This window comes from Mytilus edulis, chromosome 4, assembly GCF_963676685.1.
Source record: "Mytilus edulis chromosome 4, xbMytEdul2.2, whole genome shotgun sequence".
Classification (NCBI taxonomy): Eukaryota; Metazoa; Mollusca; class Bivalvia; order Mytilida; family Mytilidae; genus Mytilus; species Mytilus edulis.
This window is the reverse complement of record NC_092347.1, coordinates 13,515,743-13,534,589: the sequence shown is the minus strand read 5'-3', so window position 1 is coordinate 13,534,589 and position 18,847 is coordinate 13,515,743. Positions and strand designations below refer to the sequence as shown.

Here is an 18,847-nt window from a genome sequence, read left to right as displayed (position 1 = left end):
TATATTTCCCTTTCACCAGAAGTTTCATTTCTGCATATTTGTTGGTTAGTTTAAGTAAACAATGACATCAAAAGTACTATTTTGTGTCAGAGTTCAATATACTGTCGAGACCGCACTGTTTTTCTGTAGAAATAGTGGTGAGCAACAGTGGTCAACAGTTTTCACACTTGTTTTAACTGGTCGGCAGATATCCAAACTCAAACACCTGATTTTCGTTTTGAAGGTCGTCTTCATGACTTTTCATATTCATTTTCAAAATCCTGTAGCATTTCTTCAATTTTAGCAAACAAGTTCTTTCTCCTAGAAGATACATACTTTCCGTCAGATTTACCGTTGTCCCATTGAAAAGTCGCCGGTTGAAATTTTAACATTGCAAAATCTGGTCAAAGGGACGTAATTCGTACAAAACGTCGCAATATTTCGCGGAATCCGCTAGACGGCGTTCATTTACTGTTACTTGACCTTAATCAAATGGCAAAATCAAAAGATAAAACACATCAAACGAATGGACAACAACTGTCATATTTCTGACTTGGTACAGGCATTTTCTGATGTAAAACATGGTGGATTGAATCTGGTTTTAAACCGATAAACCTCTCATTTGAATGACAGTCGCATTAAATTCCCTTATGTTGACAATACTGTGTGAAAAAAAAGAACACAATAGGTAAACATTTCACAAACAGGGGTACAACAGCAAAACGAACCCCACGGGGTGATCTCGGGTGCTCAGTAAAGGTAAGCAGATCCGGCTCCGCATGTGTCCTCCGTCGTAAAACACTTTAGGTTTCATAAAGTTCCCACTAGACAATGGAATTGATATCGACAGTAATTTAAATATGCTAGAATTCATTTAAATTTTTAGGACCATCATTAGAAAGTTACCATTTTCACTGAATTATATATGAAGCCTGATGCCCTTGTTGTAGAAATTCTTTAAAACGATTAGTAACACTGCTTAAAATATTAAAAACAAATGTTTGCAAATATTATAGCAAACCGGACACATGTGAAATATACACAATATAGGATGCAGCATGTCATGTTATAACCTATCAAGCCTTTAATATGTCGACTTCATCCAAGACTTAAGTATTTAAACATGCTGTCGTGAGTAGATATAAGAAGATGTGATATGAGTGTCAATGAGAAAACTCTCCATCTAAGCAACAATTTGTACAGTAAACCATTCAAGGTAAAAGTACGGCCTTTAACACGAACCCTTAGCTGAAACCGAACAGTATTCTTTAAAGGCCCAAAAATGAAGCATATTTGGATAATTGATGATAATCACAAAAATACTGAAATCCGAGGAAAATTCAAAACGGAAAGTCCCAAATCAAATGGCAAAATCAAAAGATAAAACACATCAAACGAATGCACATAACTGTCATATTCCTGACTTCTGGAGTAGGTGTCAATAAATGATAACAAAAGTATGTGTACACAAATTACCAAATTCATGATGATCATGTCAATATACAATCGCTTGTATAGGATAAGGTTCAATTTTACAGATTGCTCTACATCAACAAGACCTATTCCGGATCTGGACTTGCATTTCTGCATGCAAATTATTGAGGTAACATGTATACTTAAGCATAACTGAGCATAACTGATCTTTCCTTTTCATTCACCCAAGACGCTTCGGCGAACATTTTCCTAGAACAAATTGTGTTAACATGTACCCAAAAACAACTGTTTTAACTTTTCCTTATTCTATTTAAAACAATTGATTTAGTGCAATTGCCGTATCATCATTGTTGTCTCCTTCATTGAGTATTTGTAGCCTTTCCATGCAAGCCAATTCACCCCGTCAGCATAGGATGTATGATCTCCAGCATGGTAAAGTCCATTCAAGTTAGAAGCATGACACTGAGCGTACCACCAAGCGCCTTTATAATCTACAGCACAACTTCCTTCATTATAAACATCGTTATCCTGGTCTTTTGTACTAAATTTCATAGCATTATGAGAGTCTATAAGGGAGTCTCCTGTAAACAGAATTCAATGTACATTTAGATAAGATTCGTCTAAGCTTATCGGTCCTTAAAATAATATTATCATTGAATATTGTAATTAGATCTTTGAATATTGTTTTTATCGGTACTTATATTGATTTTGTTAACAATAAATTTAAACATTACGTAATATGTATTGCTCTACAGTTATTAACAATTACGGTTCTACATTCTGTCGATACTTATATTATGGCATTGTACAATTTCATCTTTTCCTAGACTGTTTGTATAAATAACGTCTATACACTAAAATGTAAACTGATTGATCTTGTACCTTAGGCAAATCAATTTGCATTAGTTGTTATTGGCTTTGAACTAGCATACAGTAGCTGTGAGTGTTTTTGTTAGTTGTTTTGTGCTTTGTATCTGTCTAATGAGCCAAGTTCTTTTCAAAGTTATAGTGAGTTGGTTTCTGGTTGATAGTTGTCTCAATTGCAATCATAACAAATCTCCTTATTTCATATTAAACAGTTATCAAAGTGAATCCTTTAATAATTGTACAATTGTTCACTTTCAAAATTGGATAATACAGCAGGTTTGTGTTTTATATTCGAATTCTTTCTATAGAAAACACATAATCTCAGATACCAGTCTTTCGATTGGGAATGTATAGAATATTACCAGACACTGTTTTTTGGTTAATTTGATATCCTGTTGTGATTTGTGCTTATTTCTGAACAATTGAGCAATGAAACAAATAGAAATGGCCAACTAAAAAGATATGTATCAATGGGTTTGACATATAGTTTCATATGTTTTATAATTATAATAATGTGAATTTGTTCGCTGTGCGACAAAAACATGGCCCGTTTACACTTTACTTTAAATGGCAGTAACTATCAACCTGCCTTTTATACAATCGTTTGCCACCTTTCTGAATCATTCAATAAACAATAAGTATCCAATATACATTAAACCGTTTTAAATCAGTATACAAAACGTTATTTTCAGTAAACACTAGAAAACACAGGTCCATGACTTAACTAAAGTACCTACCTCTTATTTTTAACCCGGATTTTAGTATAAGTATTGTCATCTGATCATGTCGTTATACTGATATATTTTGATATTTTCTAAATTTTGTGTGAGTGTTAGATCGTGGGTTTTATTGCCTTCATCGTGTTTACGCCGGCTATCAATTTGGACCTCGTTATTTTAGTTGTTAGTAGTTATTTTCCAAATTGCATAAAACGCTTGAAAAGAAATAATAGTATCTGGTTTTGTTTTGGGTTTTTTTTTAGTCGAGGGGTCTGTCGCATTTGCATTTACCAACACATCTCCTTCTTCGTATTAATTGAAATTTTGCAACGTCATAAAAAAGAACATATTTGAACTTTGGTAAACTATACAGCGATGCGTAAAAATAAAACTGAATAATATAAATCCCATTGTAACCATCACGTAGACAAATCTATGACTCACCTACATTTCCTGTAAATGTTGACAATTGTAATTTAAATTTGGAGGCCTCATCACCCACTTTGAAGTCGCTATATCTAGCATATCCATTTTCATTTTCAAAAGTTTTCATTCTAATCAAGAGTTCATAATTTGCTTGGGATGTCAAAGTATGGAGCTTGTCATTACCTGAAAAAGTGTTAAATTTTTGTAGACATTTAATGTATTATATGATGCCAAAAAAACTCATTAAATATACCAGGCTTATAATCAGGGTACGCCTGATGCGTGTTTCGTCTACATAAGACTCGAATAAAAAAAGGTCGTTCAACTGTTTTTAAAAGAAAGGGGATTCAAGAAATGTATCAAATGAGATACTAGTACATCCAAGTTTCGAATTGGAACTTACATTTTATACATCTACTACATTCTACCCAAGTTATTCAATAATATCAGACTATTACATGGCATTTTTCATATCGCATGTATTATCAGCCCTAGGTTCAATATCAGCCCAAGAGCCGCATGGTTCGAGGACTGATATTGATAGAGGGCTGATAATGCATGATATATGAAAATTGAAATGTTATGATCGTTTTATCATATGCTTCAACAATGTAGAAAAATAACAGATTCATTAAAATGATCCTTTTACGTGGTTACAAAATAGAAGTTCAAAGATTGAAAAGTTCACTGACGTCGGACCCAAGATTTAGTACATTCAATGTGAAATCTTTCTATCATAAGCCTCAACAGAGAAGAAAAATATTTTAATATGGACGAATCGACAAAAGAAATAATTCAACAATATACATAATGAACACTGTTTGGAAAAGTCAACTTTTTGAAAGAAACTTTCTAAATTATGTGTGAAACTTGCAAAAAATGCGTTTATTTAATATATTTTTTATTATTATTATTATCTATTTATTTACACAATATACTTTCCAGTATGCAAATAATTGTTTTGTAAAATTGAGAAAGGACCGAACGACAACAACCCGACCATAGAGCAGACAACGGCCAAAGGCCACTAAGGGGTCTTCAATGTAGCGAGAAACTCCCGCACCCGTAGGCGTCCTTCAGCTGACCCCTTACAAAATATGTATACTAGTACAGGGATAATGGACATCATACTAAACTCCGAATTATACACAAGAAACTAAAAATTAAAAATCATACAAGACTAACAAAGGCCAGAGGCTCGTGACTTGGGTCAGGCTCAAAATTGCGGCGGGGTTAAACATGTTTATGAGATCTCAACCTCTCCCTATACCTCTAGCCGTTTTGTACACTACTTTGTAATGTTTTTCACTGAAAACGTAGCACTGAGGTGTATTTTCCGGAATTTGCCGAGTATTACCGGAATGCCATGCAATAACGTTACGGAAACAGCCGGACAGCAAATCCAATAATGGCGTCGATTTTATTATTATAGTCACGTGATTTTGGATTAAAAAAATGGCTTTTTTTAAAACGAAAACGTCAGCGAAAATACATTTTAAGTTTCTACCAAAATTAACTACATATATCATTTGATACGGAAGGTTTCAGACTGTCAATGTGTTCATATTTAAAGAGTTAATACTCAAGACTTTCTTGCAAATTTGATGGTTGAAGTTCACACTTAAAAAAAAAAAAATGTAAATTGTAATACAAAACGGAATGGTAACGGGATTTCCTTTATATGAATGATACCTCCTGATTTTATAAACAGAAAATGCCTATTGATAGAAAAACTCGCCAGGTAAAACGGCATTGTGTCGATTCAACAAGCCCAAAAATTGAACGATCAAAGGGGATTTACTCGATTTAAACCACATGCCAAACATAAACAAAGAAAGGGCGGCGACAGGAAATGACAAGGACATTATTTTTGCCTTAATTTTCGTGATGTGAATCACGACTCTTAACATAAATTTCAAAAGATAACATCATAAATCTTTATAAGAAGTTAAAAGTTCCTAAAGTAATAATGAAATAGCGATAAGTTTAGTTGAGGGCACGTTTGATCTGAACATTGATGATACAGCATACATGATACAGTATGTTTCCGATTGAAACACGTCCAGTAATATCTTTTATTCACAAATAATTTGCCTTCTGTTAAATAATTTATTATGTTTTCCATATTTTTTATAAATTCAGTGCCGGATCAAGAATTTTTCATAAGGGGGTACCCGCTGACTGAACTCAAAAAAAGTCGTCATGCTGAAGTGATTCGCTATATAATCAACCGATGTTTACCCCCTCCCCTAGATCTGGCTATGCAATTGACAACTCTCATCCAAGACAAGTCTCCCATTTATATGAATGTACAAAGAATAAAATAAAAAAATAATATCATTTATTATAAATTTCTTCTAGTCTTACATTATTACCATCAAAAAATTATTTAAAATGTACAAATTAAAAATTTGGAAAGGAAACATTTAAGATATAAAGTTTTCAATTTCCAAACAAAAATATGATTAGCATGTACTTATAGTTTTTAAGATTATTTGGTTTTTTTTCTAAAACGCAATTCAAGTCATTAAAAAAAAAGAAATATGAAATGAAATTAATTTTTTATATAATTTTTTTTTTTACATCTACATAAATGAAATGTATTTATAATGAAGTATTATTTTACACAAACACAAAGCTCAATTTTAATGAACAAAATTCATTTAGTGCACTACAGTTAAATTTAAAAATAAAGGTAAAATGTATGAATTAATTACAAAAGGTGTTTTTTTTGTGGTTCAGTAACACGAGTTCTGCTCATAAGGAGGGAAATTAATAAAATTTATTTTAGTATTTTTAGGAATTGATTTGGAGATATTATTTTTAAAGAAAAACACACTTTTCTAAAAAAAAAAAATAATATCATTTATTTTTTTAGAAAAGTGTGTTTTTCTTTAAAAATAATATCTCCAAATCAATTCCTAAAAATACTAAAATAAATTTCATTAATTTCCCTCCTTATATCACCCACCTAAACAAGAACTTGAATTGTTTTATCATTTAATAAGTAAAAACTAATAAACCAATAGTATAATGCTATATATTCTTCTCAAATATATCTGGTAGTCAGAAACAAATTATTCCCTTTCAAATAATTTTGTCTTTGCTTCAATAAATACTTTTGACAAGTTTGAGCATACAATAAATTCTTGTAAATATTCAAAATTATTTACATCTAAATGTGGTCCTTCTGGAATTTCAAAAATAATAACATAACAAATATGTCTTTAATGTTAATTTTTCTAGTAACACATATTTTAAATCACTTATTTCTTGCTTATCTACATTGTACAAGCATTGAACTAGGAAAATTATTCATTCTATATTTGTTTTCCTAAAAATAGTACTGCCTACTGCCTATAAGCATGAGGATGAATATTTAGTGGGATTGTGTTGCCAGGCTTGTACAGAAGGTATTTACAAGCCTGGGCAGTTAGACTTTGTGGTTAAGTGAAAATACTGAACAGAAGTGATAGCTTTAATTTGATTTAAACACGTCCACCGGTTTTATTGGTGGATACACTCATGACATTTCTAATGCTAATGTTAAATACAATTCTGGTTTACAGATACTATTCACATCACAATTTTTAAATATTTTTTTAATTTTTATGAGAAAAAGAGTTGTGTTGAATTATTTGATTTCTGTGTTATAATTAGATTTTACCATGAAAGAAACATCTTTCTTAACTGTTTTTATAATGTACCTGAAGATCAGAAATGTATTTAATTTGAGCATAATTACAATGTCAAGAGGCCCTCTAGCAATCCAGTGCAAATGACAGAAACACATTTAACTTTAATAAAGATACAATTTTTCAATGATTTTCTTTTGAAAACTTTATATATATAAGGACACAAAGATGTTTCTATTTTTTTTCATCAATTTTTTGAATAAAAAATACAAGTGTCCTTTGAACTGAATCATGAGCAGAACTCGTGTTACTGAACCACCAAAAAAACACCTTTTGTAATTAATTCATACATTTTACCTTTATTTTTAAATTTAACTGTAGTGCACTAAATGAATTTTGTTCATTAAAATTGAGCTTTGTGTTTGTGTAAAATAATACTTCATTATAAATACATTTCATTTATGTAGATGTAAAAAAAAAATTATATAAAAAATTTATTTCATTTCATATTTCTTTTTTTTTAAGGACTTGAATTGCGTTTTAGAAAAAAGCCAAATAATCTTAAAAACTATAAGTACATGCTAATCATATTTTTGTTTGGAAATTGAAAACTTTATATCTTAAAAGAGGGACGAAAGATACCAAAGGGACAGTCAAACTCATAAATCTAAAACAAACTGACATGTTTCCTTTCCAAATTTTTAATTTGTACATTTAAAATAATTTTTTGATGGTAATAATGTAAGACTAGAAGAAATTTATAATTTATTGAATAATATGCCAGTTAAAATTAAGCCAGAAACATTTGAAGTAATTTGTTTTCCTAAATTCTTTATTAAACCAATTTAAATCTGAATCAGTATTAATTCAAATGAAACAGAATAGCTGTCTGATAATTTTGATAAACTTAGCTATAGCTATATGACTTATGATTAAACTTTTAAAGTATCAAGCTAATTTAAATAATTTTGCATATTTAAAATTAAAATCCCTTTTCCAGAAACACGATTTAATATTTAAATGGTACACAGAGTTCTACTCCTGGCTTTAACAAATAAAAAATTAACTACCAGCAAAGCCAGAAAGGGGTTATCAAACAAAAAACATAACAAATTAACAAATTAACTCCTTATAATACTGACATACTTACACTTTACACTTTTTTTTCTCAAGCCAATTTACTAATAAAACCAGTTAGAAATATTCCTAAGAAATATCTAATTACTGTCATCTTAACAATTTGTACAGAAATAATATGTTAGTGGGCTTTATCAATGAAAGTGGTCTTGCTAATTTCCATAGACCTCAATAATTTGTTGTTTGTTGTGGAATTAAGTTATTTAACATTCAAAACTGCATTGTTCATGGTTCTATGTTGAAAATTGTCTCAACAATTTCTTATTTTAATAAGTAAAGATAGTTATTGTAAAAAAAAAAGTTGGCATGAGATACATTGAAAAATTAAACCAATACCTAATGTTGAGATTATATAACACTATAAAGGAGAATCTGAAATAACAAACATAGCATTAGTATCACCTCCACCGACTATCAAATCAATTTAATAACCTTTAAGACATTCAAGAGAGGTAAACTTATTAATATATAGGTTCCCTGCAAACAATCATTAATTATGAATTAACAGAAGATAAAATAATATTGCAAACTTAATAGAAAAATAACATAATAAACAAAATAAAACAATTAAACAAAATCAAAAGTAATTAAATTTGTATAAATGCCACCAAGAAAAAGAAATAACCTATTCACACTGTGTATCATCGCCACCGGAAATTGGGTACTAACGAAGCGGAGAGAAATAGAAAAAAAAGTAAACAAGTTAAGAATTCATTCAATTTAAAGCATTTCCACTCATGTGATGAGGGTGCCGCTTAAGAAATGATTTTCTGATATATAATTCTTTAAATTATTAGGCCGATAAGTACAAAATTGATACAAGATTTTGAGTAATACTCCAAAACTTGCCACTTAGTACCGGAAAATTTCGAGGTCGATCATCCTCTGTCGCCCCATTCTCAAGATATTGAACTGTTTTTCATTATTTTTCCAGACACGTTTTTAGATTATTATAGTGTGGCATCATATTTACTGAAATTTGTTGTCAAAAACATGTTTTTTAAAGAATATGGACAAAAACATTGTTTGTTTGTTGTACGGCGAATTGCAGAACGTTGTACGGCGAATTGCAAAATAACAACTTTTGTCTGTACGGCGTCTTGCAATATATTATAATTTTAAGAGGAAATTAATCGCTGTTTAGATAATATCAAGTGACAATATTTTGTTGATATCAAAGCTTTACAGGCTTACAAATATACCAAATGTCTTACTTATAAAATATTATTAAATATATGCCGTTAATTCAGTTCAGAAGGCCTCGTTGCGTACCGCTTTTTGATTTTGTACAAAAAGGTTTTTTTCAACCATATTATCCTAAATACATTTATATATCGTTATACTACTAACGACTGTTGTCTTATTTGTTGTTAGGTTGAAATTGTGTAAGTTCAATAAAATAAACCGTCCATTCATCTTTCGTTGGTGCTGGCTTTTTTTTTATAGATAAAAACAGTGGAGATGTGGTATGATAGCAAATAAGATAACTATCCATCAGGATAAAATATATGTGGTGGTGTTTAACGACCTTGACTGGCTATACAGCCCTCGCACGGTCGGTATCAGGATAAAATAAAGTGTATGCAAGCAATTATATGCTATCGTACGGCCTTCAACAACGCAAACTCGTACCTTATAGTCGGCTATAAAAAGCACCGACAGAAAAACGTGGAAGGACTCAACAAGAAAACTAACGGCCTAACTCATATACAGTGTAGCAAAACAATTTATGAAAACAACAAATCAGATAGTCTAAGAGATGAAGCAACGACAACCACCGAACCACAGGATCGAGAATTCGGACAGACAAAATGAAGAAAAGACTTTGTTTTCATCGAAAGTAAGGAGAAACAAATCGTGAATTGCATTTCGAATTAATTTTCTTGTCAGTTTCTTTTTAAAAAATTTCATTTGTATACATCTTAAAAGCTGTCAAGCAAATGGTGTTTCTATCTAATGCATTTTATCTAATGCATAATTAGATAGGAGGAGGGGTCCGTTAACATGTTAACAACACCCCGATTTTGGCAAAAACAGTTAACAACAAATTTTAAATGCTGATAAGAGTTAACAGCAACTTTAATTTACCCTTTTTTCCAAACGAACCCAAAAGCAATGAAAAGGGCAAGTGCATATCTTCAATGTATTCAAAAGTTTGAAAACCACTGTATAAAGTCGTAGAAATGCCAAGCTCCATAAGGAATCTTTTATAAAGCTGACTAATTTTCAGAAGACACACGCAAGTACCATATTTTTTTTTTATTGACACATGGCCAGACAATTGAACGGATGGAAAAGCAGACGGAGTGATTGACTCCAAGAAAAAGGACTATGTCATGAATAATCGAAAATGCTTCAAACAGCAAAAGGGAGGCTTCTTCTGGTTATGTATATTGTTTAGTAAATGTTTTATGTCATTAGTCGTAGCAAACTTGGGTTATCGTCATGACGTACGAAAGTGTAACACCCAGATAGAATGAGTGAATACTATAGGGCGCGAACATTATTTTTTTTATGGCGGGGGCTCTTATAAATTATGGTTACATCTCAGTCAGGGTATTCATGCGACTCATTGCTTACATGATTTTATTAAAAGGAATTACGAAGGTTTACTGATTTTTATTTTAAATCATCAAAACTAGTGTATAAATAAGAAAAAAAACATGTAAGGTGTCACAAGTTGAAGCGCTCTTTTATCTCCAAGTCCCAATTAAGAACTCTGATCTGATATTAAAAAAAAGCCTTGGTCCATCTTTACATTTCTGAAATCTTAGACTAGAAAATTTGACATCAATTTGAGAACCTTATAGTCCTCATTTTTCGGCCTTGTCTACCAGGTCACACTGTTCAGTTATTTTACGTATTGCAAATTGAAAAGGTAATTTATTTTCACAATTCCGTCCAGGTACTCTGGGTCAATATAACTTATTTTCATCATAGGACTGACCAGAGTTTTAGCTGGATAATAAGTGGCCTTTCCTTTTAATGTTTTGGGTACATTACAAATAGAAGGCAGATATAACTACATTGGTTAGACGTATAAAGAGGGGCATGAGATATCCCTAAACATGTTTAACACTGCCGCATTTGTTGCACCTGCATGACCCAACTTGAGTCCGTAACCTTTTCTACATTTGTATATAGTCTTGTATTTATTTCATTTTTTAAATTTTGGTTCATTTATATGTTTCAAGAAACAAACATTGAACTTCTACCCCCTTTTTGTAGTTAAATGATTGCTCACTTAGGAGACAGCTTCAGGTATATCAATACACAGTTACAAGTGTAGTTTCGCATTATAGCCATGGCGAATTTTCTAAATATGAAAGTTTTTGTACAATCGAATTGATTTTTAGATAGTTGAATAATAATAAAGCCTTCCTAGTGGGTTTATGTGAACACTTAGATTGTTTTTAGCATGTTTTGTAAGACATTTTTCGGTTTGAACGTCCATATGTTCCTATCCGTACCGCCATAGATTTAGAAATTTTGTATTGTTTTTCAACAAAGATTTGACGCTCGATATTTTCAATTTTATGGAAAAAACAGCAGAAATGCATATGATTTTTTTTTTTACCTTTTGATAGATATATGTCTATGGTTTCAGGAAAGGTATCACTCTTATTGATTGAAATTTTCCTTTGGACCAAATTTTTTAGATCTTTGTGACATGTTCAACCCCCTATTTTGCAATATTTGGTATCAAATAAATGCTGTTGTTGCCATGGTTAAACAAACAAAAAAAGAGATTATATTTCACCATTATTACTACTGGAAATCAAATCTATGGACGATTCTCTTTCCATAAATATACACATGCATAACTCAAATAGTAAGCCTTATTTATTAGGAAGAAAGGGAAAGAGGGTGTTTAAAAATTATGAGTGTCATTTCTAAGTTTTGTTCCTATCTGTGAATTGACACCCCACCCTAGTGCATAATTTTCTCGTTGCGTTGGGTTTTTTCTTCTATTTGGTCGGGCTTCTGTTTCTTTGACATTTTCCTCATTTCCATTCTCAAATTTATCAAGGATTTACTATACTCAAAGATTTTTTAAAGACATGTACAGTTACATATATGCTGTTTATGTCACTCCTTTGCGGAAGCAACGTAAAGAAAGAGATGGACAGCAGATTTTAATGTGATTCTTGTAAATAATAATGTCAAAAACAGTGAACACTTTAAGTATTAAGTAACAGATAACAGGAATCTCAATTTCAAATAAACAGTTAACAACATTGCAAATTTAAAAAAAACGATTACAGACAGTGGGTCGAAAACAGTTAACAGTTTTTAAAATTTATCAGTCAAATAAGTTATAAACAAATTAAAACCTTGAAAAGGACAAAAACAGTTTAATATAAAAGGGTACCCCCTCCAACCTTAGATATTTGAACTTAATACTTTATTTTCTTTGAAAGGACGGTAAATAACTATTCTAAAATTAGCAAGTTGCCGTACAGCTGAAAACAAGTTGCCATACAGTAAATTTGTCAACACGAGCAAGTTGCCGTACCCTAGACTTTATTTTTTATGGTCTATATTCTTTAAAATACATCTTTTTGACAACAAATTTCAATAAATATGATGCCACACTATAATAATCTAAAAAAGTGTCTGGAAAAATAATGAAAAACAGTTCAGTATCTTGAGAATGGGGCGACAGAGGACGATCGACCTCGAAATTTTCCGGTACTAAGTGGCAAGTTTTGGAGTATTACACAAAATCTTGTATTAACTTTGTACTTATCGGCCTAATAATTTAAAGAATTATATATCAGAAAGTCATTTCTTAAGCGGCAGCCTGATCAAATGAGTAGAAATGCTTTAAATTGAATGAATTCTTAACTTGTTTACTTTTTTTTCTATTTCTCTCCGCTTCGTTAGTACCCAATTTCCGGTGGCGATGATACACAGTGATTCAGCTTCAATAATCTCGCCCAGGGAACCTGGCATTGGAAATAGTCAAGCCACTTTACCACACATACAAGAAGACACTAAAAATGAAATATTCTATTCCAATGACATGGGAAATGTAGTGAACCATTACAGGCTGTAATATGGTAAAAAGAAATTTTATCAAGCACATATTAATTGGTGAATTTCAACAAGGAGAAGTAAAAAAATATGTATGTTTTTCACTACCACACATTGCCTAGATCGTGAAGGTCTTTATACATGTAGCATCCTTAATTTTTTTACACATCTTCTGTTCTTAATTGTAAAATGGTAACACCTATGTACATCTACACAGTTTATTTTGATTTTAAACACGCTTTTCAAAAAGTATTTATTGTCATGTAATCTAAGATAATTAAAAAGAAAGATATTTTCACATCTGACTTGCATAGACATTTTTTTTTGCTCTAGAAATCATGTTCTAAATTCTTAGTTACTATCATCTAATACTTGAGCATAACAGGAAAACCCAAAATAGTTAAAATCATTATAACATGAATTCTGTTTGGTTTTAATGAATGGCTAAAGATTATTTACTACATTTTCAAGGAGTAAAATTCACATAACTGTGGAACAAATATACAATCTTTGATACTGAACAATGCATGTCACAGTCAGTGACTAACATTTTATGCCTGAGTATGTGTGGTAGAACCAAGAACGAGATCAATTGTCGGTGCTATACACAATTTTATACATTGAATAGGTACAATATGTATCACAGTCTTGTAAAGAATTGCTTCTCAAAACAAAACTGTGTCAACATGAATTACATTTGGAACAGCAGTTTATTCATTATTCATAAATATTTAAATGAACATGTCTTTGAAGCAGTTATTGTACAAAAGTCTGGCCAAGAAGTGTTGCTTTAGAAATTAAAAACACCACAGCTGACAAACATTCAAATGTACAACATATCATGATGCCATTGTGGTTTTAACTTATATTAAGTAAACATAAAATTTTGAGAAATCTGTACTAACTCCTGTTTGACATCCTAAACGGTAACACGATCAACCCTATGGACAACTAATCAGTATGTCATGAAGGACACTTTGAACTGGTGTGAACAATTTTATGGTACTCTAAATGACCCGACTCATGTTCAACTGCATTTCATATCAGACATATCAAAAACACATGGCAACATCTGCTACTTTGTCAAATACATATACATATATAAACATTGGTATCACATTTGTTTTGAAACAAGACTATAGTTAAACTGATCAATAGTTGTTACAATAACCTTGAATGGCAAGTTTGGTCAGGGAGTGGGGATGTATTTCAGTATATTAAGGTATTAAAAGGTAGCTAATATATCTAACAACTAGCTTTGCACCCACATCCAACTTTATGTCAACTAAAAGAACTATGCTTTCTATGTTTGGTAACCTATAATAGTTATATTGACTTAAAGAAATGAACATATAAATGGTTTAAAATAATGTGAAAACCTGAATTGTTTTTTTTTTCTTCTCTAAGAAAACCTGGAAGCGTTCAAATAGAGAAAATTTTCTTATAAAAGTGCCTCATATTGTGATGTTTGGTTGATATCTCAATAACATATACCACTTAAATGATTTTAACTTTTATCCTTCATGTCATGCATTGTCATGTTTGAGCCAAATTGAGGTAGATATAATGAATATTGAAACATGGTCTAATTACACCTTTTCAGCAGCTGAATTCTACCCTTTTATTGATGTTCATTATGACCAATCTACATTTCTATGTGTGAATTAATTAACAGGAGATGTGGGGTAATTAATATTGTCCATGGGTGTAAAAATCATAAATCATTTGTTGCGGCCTTATCTAATACATAAACTAATGTTAAGGGAACTCATCCAGGTTTTTTTTTGTGGGGGGAGGGTTCTAACCTTTTACCATATGTCCCCCCAAAAAGGGGCCGCCATCCATTTTAAAAAAATAGGGGTGGTGGTCCAAACATAATATTTGCCCAAACTCAAAATCTAAGTAGGTGAAATAAGAACAAAAATTTCACTTTATATTTTAGAATTAAATAACTTGCTTTTACTTTATCATTTATATTTCATAAGGCTCTTAAGGGGATTAAAAATAAAATATCTGTTGTTGTCTAATTATATAATGATTGTGTTTTTAAATACAGGAGATTAACAGGAAAATTTAAACTATTCATTCTTTTCTGTTTAAAATGATATTAAAGGACAAATGAATTCCTGGTAACAAGAGGCCAACTTAGACTTGGACTTGTAATGGGGGGTTTCAAAGGAGAAAACAAAATTGATCTCTCATAAGAGTATTTCAATAAAAATATATTTGATATGATAATATTAGGAATTTTACAGTTTGATGGCAATATTAATTTCATTTGGTTTTATTTTATGGTTTAAGTACCAATAATTCTATTTCATTTAAGTTTTACAACGGGGCCCACTTACATATTCAGAAACAGAAATAGAGATTTATTTAAAGGGAATTTGGTCTTAAATTTTTAGGGGCGGATTTGCTGACAAATTGAATTTGGGTGTTGTATTCCCTTTTTTTTGGGGGGGGGAGGGGAGGAGAGGGGGAATAATTAAGAAATAGTTAATATACTCCTATTTAAGATGAATATAATCTTAGGTATTAGGTTCATAGGAAGACATTTAGAAAATAATCTATTTTCTTTGATTTTATGCATATTATAAGACCAATTATTTCATCTTAACAAGACACTCATTTTCATAATTTATTATTCATAAATCACAATGAAACTTTGAAGAAAAACCGCCTGTCAGATTTTCTTAGGATTTCATAGAATGTTAGACTAATATATCTAGGTGAGCCATCAATCTATCGTTTGTGCATTGAGGTCTATTAAGGGGTATTTTTGGGGGACAGAAAGAGGGGAGGGGTTTACTATAGAAACCTATGGGATTTTTTTTTCTAAAATTTTCAAATGAATATAACTTGAAAACTGTTAGTGATAGACACACGCAGTCTGCAGAAATGATTATAGGACAATAAAACACATAACATGAGATGAAGGGTGAGTCCCTGGGGGTCCTTCCAACCCCCTTCAATTTGATAATATGCTATTATCTTGTAAACAGTCCAGATTCACACCCCTAAACCATATATATTCTTGTATGGGACGATATCACAAACCAAATGAAATTAAAGGGAAGTCCCTGGGGGTCGCCCCCACCCCCTTCAATTTTAGAAAGTGCTATTAACTTGTAAACGGTTCAGATCCCCACCCCTAAACCATATATATTCTTGTATGGGACGATATAACAAACCAAATGAAATTAAAGGGAAGTCCCTGAGGGTCCTCCCCACCCCCTTCAAATTGATAATATGCTATTATCTTGTAAACAGTCCAGATCCCCACCCCTAAACCATATATATTCTTGTATGGGACGATATAACAAACTAAATGAAATTAAAGGGAAGTCCCTAGGGGTCCTCCCCACCCCTTTCAATTTGAGAAAGTGCTATTAACTTGTAAACGGTTCAGATCCCCACCCCTAAACCATATATATTCTTGTATGGAACAATAAAACAAATCAAATGAAATTAAAGGGAAGTCCCTGGGGGTCACCCAACCCTGTTCAATTTGAGAAAGTGCTAGTATCTTGTAAACGGTTCAGATCCCCACCCCTAAACCATATATATTCTAGTATGGGACAATAGAACAAATCAAATGAAATTAAAGGGAAGTCCCTGGGAGTATGCAGTTATTTCATGTATATATATGGGATTTTACATTAATCTGTAGGTACTGCAAAAATGTATTTCTCAAAAGTGTCCCAGTAGTTTTTGTAAGCAGTTGATGAATTTCCAGATGTATCTGCTGCAAACTCATTAATATCTGTTTCTGAATAAGATTCATAGGAAATGTCTTCTTCTTGTTCACTGTCTTCTAAATCAGAATCTGGATCATCAACAGCTTGGTTCAGATTTGTTGGCAAGTTAACGCAGTTTACACACTTACCCTGGTGAACAGTACTTGTTTGCAGATTTTTTACAACTACATCTTAATGTTGTACAACCACTTTTACAGGAACATCCCTTGGTATACCACTGTATGGTATCATTTACTGTTTTTAAATTATTTCAGGGTCCCACACAACTGTAATTCCTCCATCTGATATATTCCATCCATAACTATTCAAATCTGCCAGTGACATAAAGTTGGTGTTTCCTTGTTTCCAGTATTGCATTACCCAGCAACATCTTAGCCAATGCATTTTCAACGCCTCTGCATTGGGAATCATTTCGACTTCTAACATTACACGCTCCCACATCCTCTCACGGAAATCTTTAACAAGAGTAACATGCTTATCTAAAGCACTTTCACATATGATTTTGTCATACATTTCCTTTACTGAAATTGCTGGTTGAAATGCTGTCCTGTGCTTTGAGAAATATACACATAGAATAAGGCGGTAAAATCAGAAACATTCCTTCAAGAATTACATTACTTTGAACAGATTCATCAATGACTGGAAGTGACGACAGAAAAGCAGCTTCATAGGTTGATTTGATTACTTTCAACGCGTATCGTATACGTTGACTTATCCGCATCTGCAGATATATCAAAAACTATTATGTGATCCCGAGCTTATTAATCAGACCATAGTTCATTTAAAAAAAAAAATGGAATCTTCGAAACAATCTAACATACACTTTCAATATTTTGTAAAAAAATAAATAAGGGGTTCTATCAACTACTTTTACATGCCCTTAAAAGGGAGCCAATGTAGGGCAGGTACACGAATATCGTACACAATCCTTTAATAATCTAGTTAAGAACATCTGGTTCCTGACTTACATACACTGAACAAATATATATGATCTATGATTCAATGTAAATACAAAATTGATAAAATAAGGGATAAGATGATTAAAAATATCAGATATTGGACAACCATAACATTGGACAAAATGCCTCCAAATAAAATAACGTACACAGGTAAATAAAAATAATTTTGTTGAAAGGTATACAGTCATGGAGTACGGAAACATTTTTTACGAAATAAATAATTTTGTTGTTCATATACGAGAACATATATAAGTGAAAATTTATAGTCATACCAAAAGCCCTTTTCAACCAACTTTTACAACTTGCGTTTTTATGTTGTGCAAGCAAGGAGAGATGGATTGAACACGTATTAAGTACAGCTCTTTGTAAGAACCAGGCAGAGTGCGATACATGATGGTTTCAGATTTTATCTATAATTGGCCTAGTAGAAGCAGTTAATGAATATTGCTCAAAAAAAAATTTAAGTGGGAAAATTTGAGTGGTTGTCATGGTAACGGACACTCTATTTTTTGGTCGTTAAGCTTGGTAAAATCTTTCAAAAAACAGCTAAATCACCACAATTCAGAGCCTGCTTATGAATAGAATCATGCATTTTTCATTAATGTTCAAATCTAACATTGATAGAACTTGGTTTCAGCTTCATTTTAGTGAAGATTGCATGTCAACCAAATTTGTAATTTTTTTGAAAATTTTTGCGAAAAAATGCATATTTTCAACATTTCTGAAATTGGGATTTTTTAGAAATTAACAAATTTTCTCTGGTGTTTTTCAAAAAAGTGCAAATGTGTACAGAATAGTTAGCACTGTAGTTATGAAGTTTGGATACTACTTTACCAAATTGAATAGAAAAATGCGTGGGATTTTCTTCAGTTTTATCACCATAGCAACCGATTTTT

At 31.5% G+C, this 18,847-nt stretch overlaps 1 protein-coding gene across 1 annotated transcript in view; it reads right to left on the bottom strand.

Annotated features, from left to right (window-relative positions):
* Positions 1-1,441: 1,441 nt before the first annotated feature.
* The window catches only part of LOC139519007 (ficolin-1-like), a 90,584-nt gene continuing 73,178 nt past the window's right edge, over positions 1,442-18,847 (bottom strand). The window contains exons 5-6 of the mRNA XM_071310720.1: positions 3,444-3,608; positions 1,442-1,994 (exon numbers count right to left, since the gene is read on the bottom strand). Coding sequence (XP_071166821.1) covers positions 1,738-1,994; positions 3,444-3,608 — 422 coding nt within the window. The 3' untranslated portion in view covers positions 1,442-1,737. The remainder of the gene's footprint in view (positions 1,995-3,443; positions 3,609-18,847) is intronic.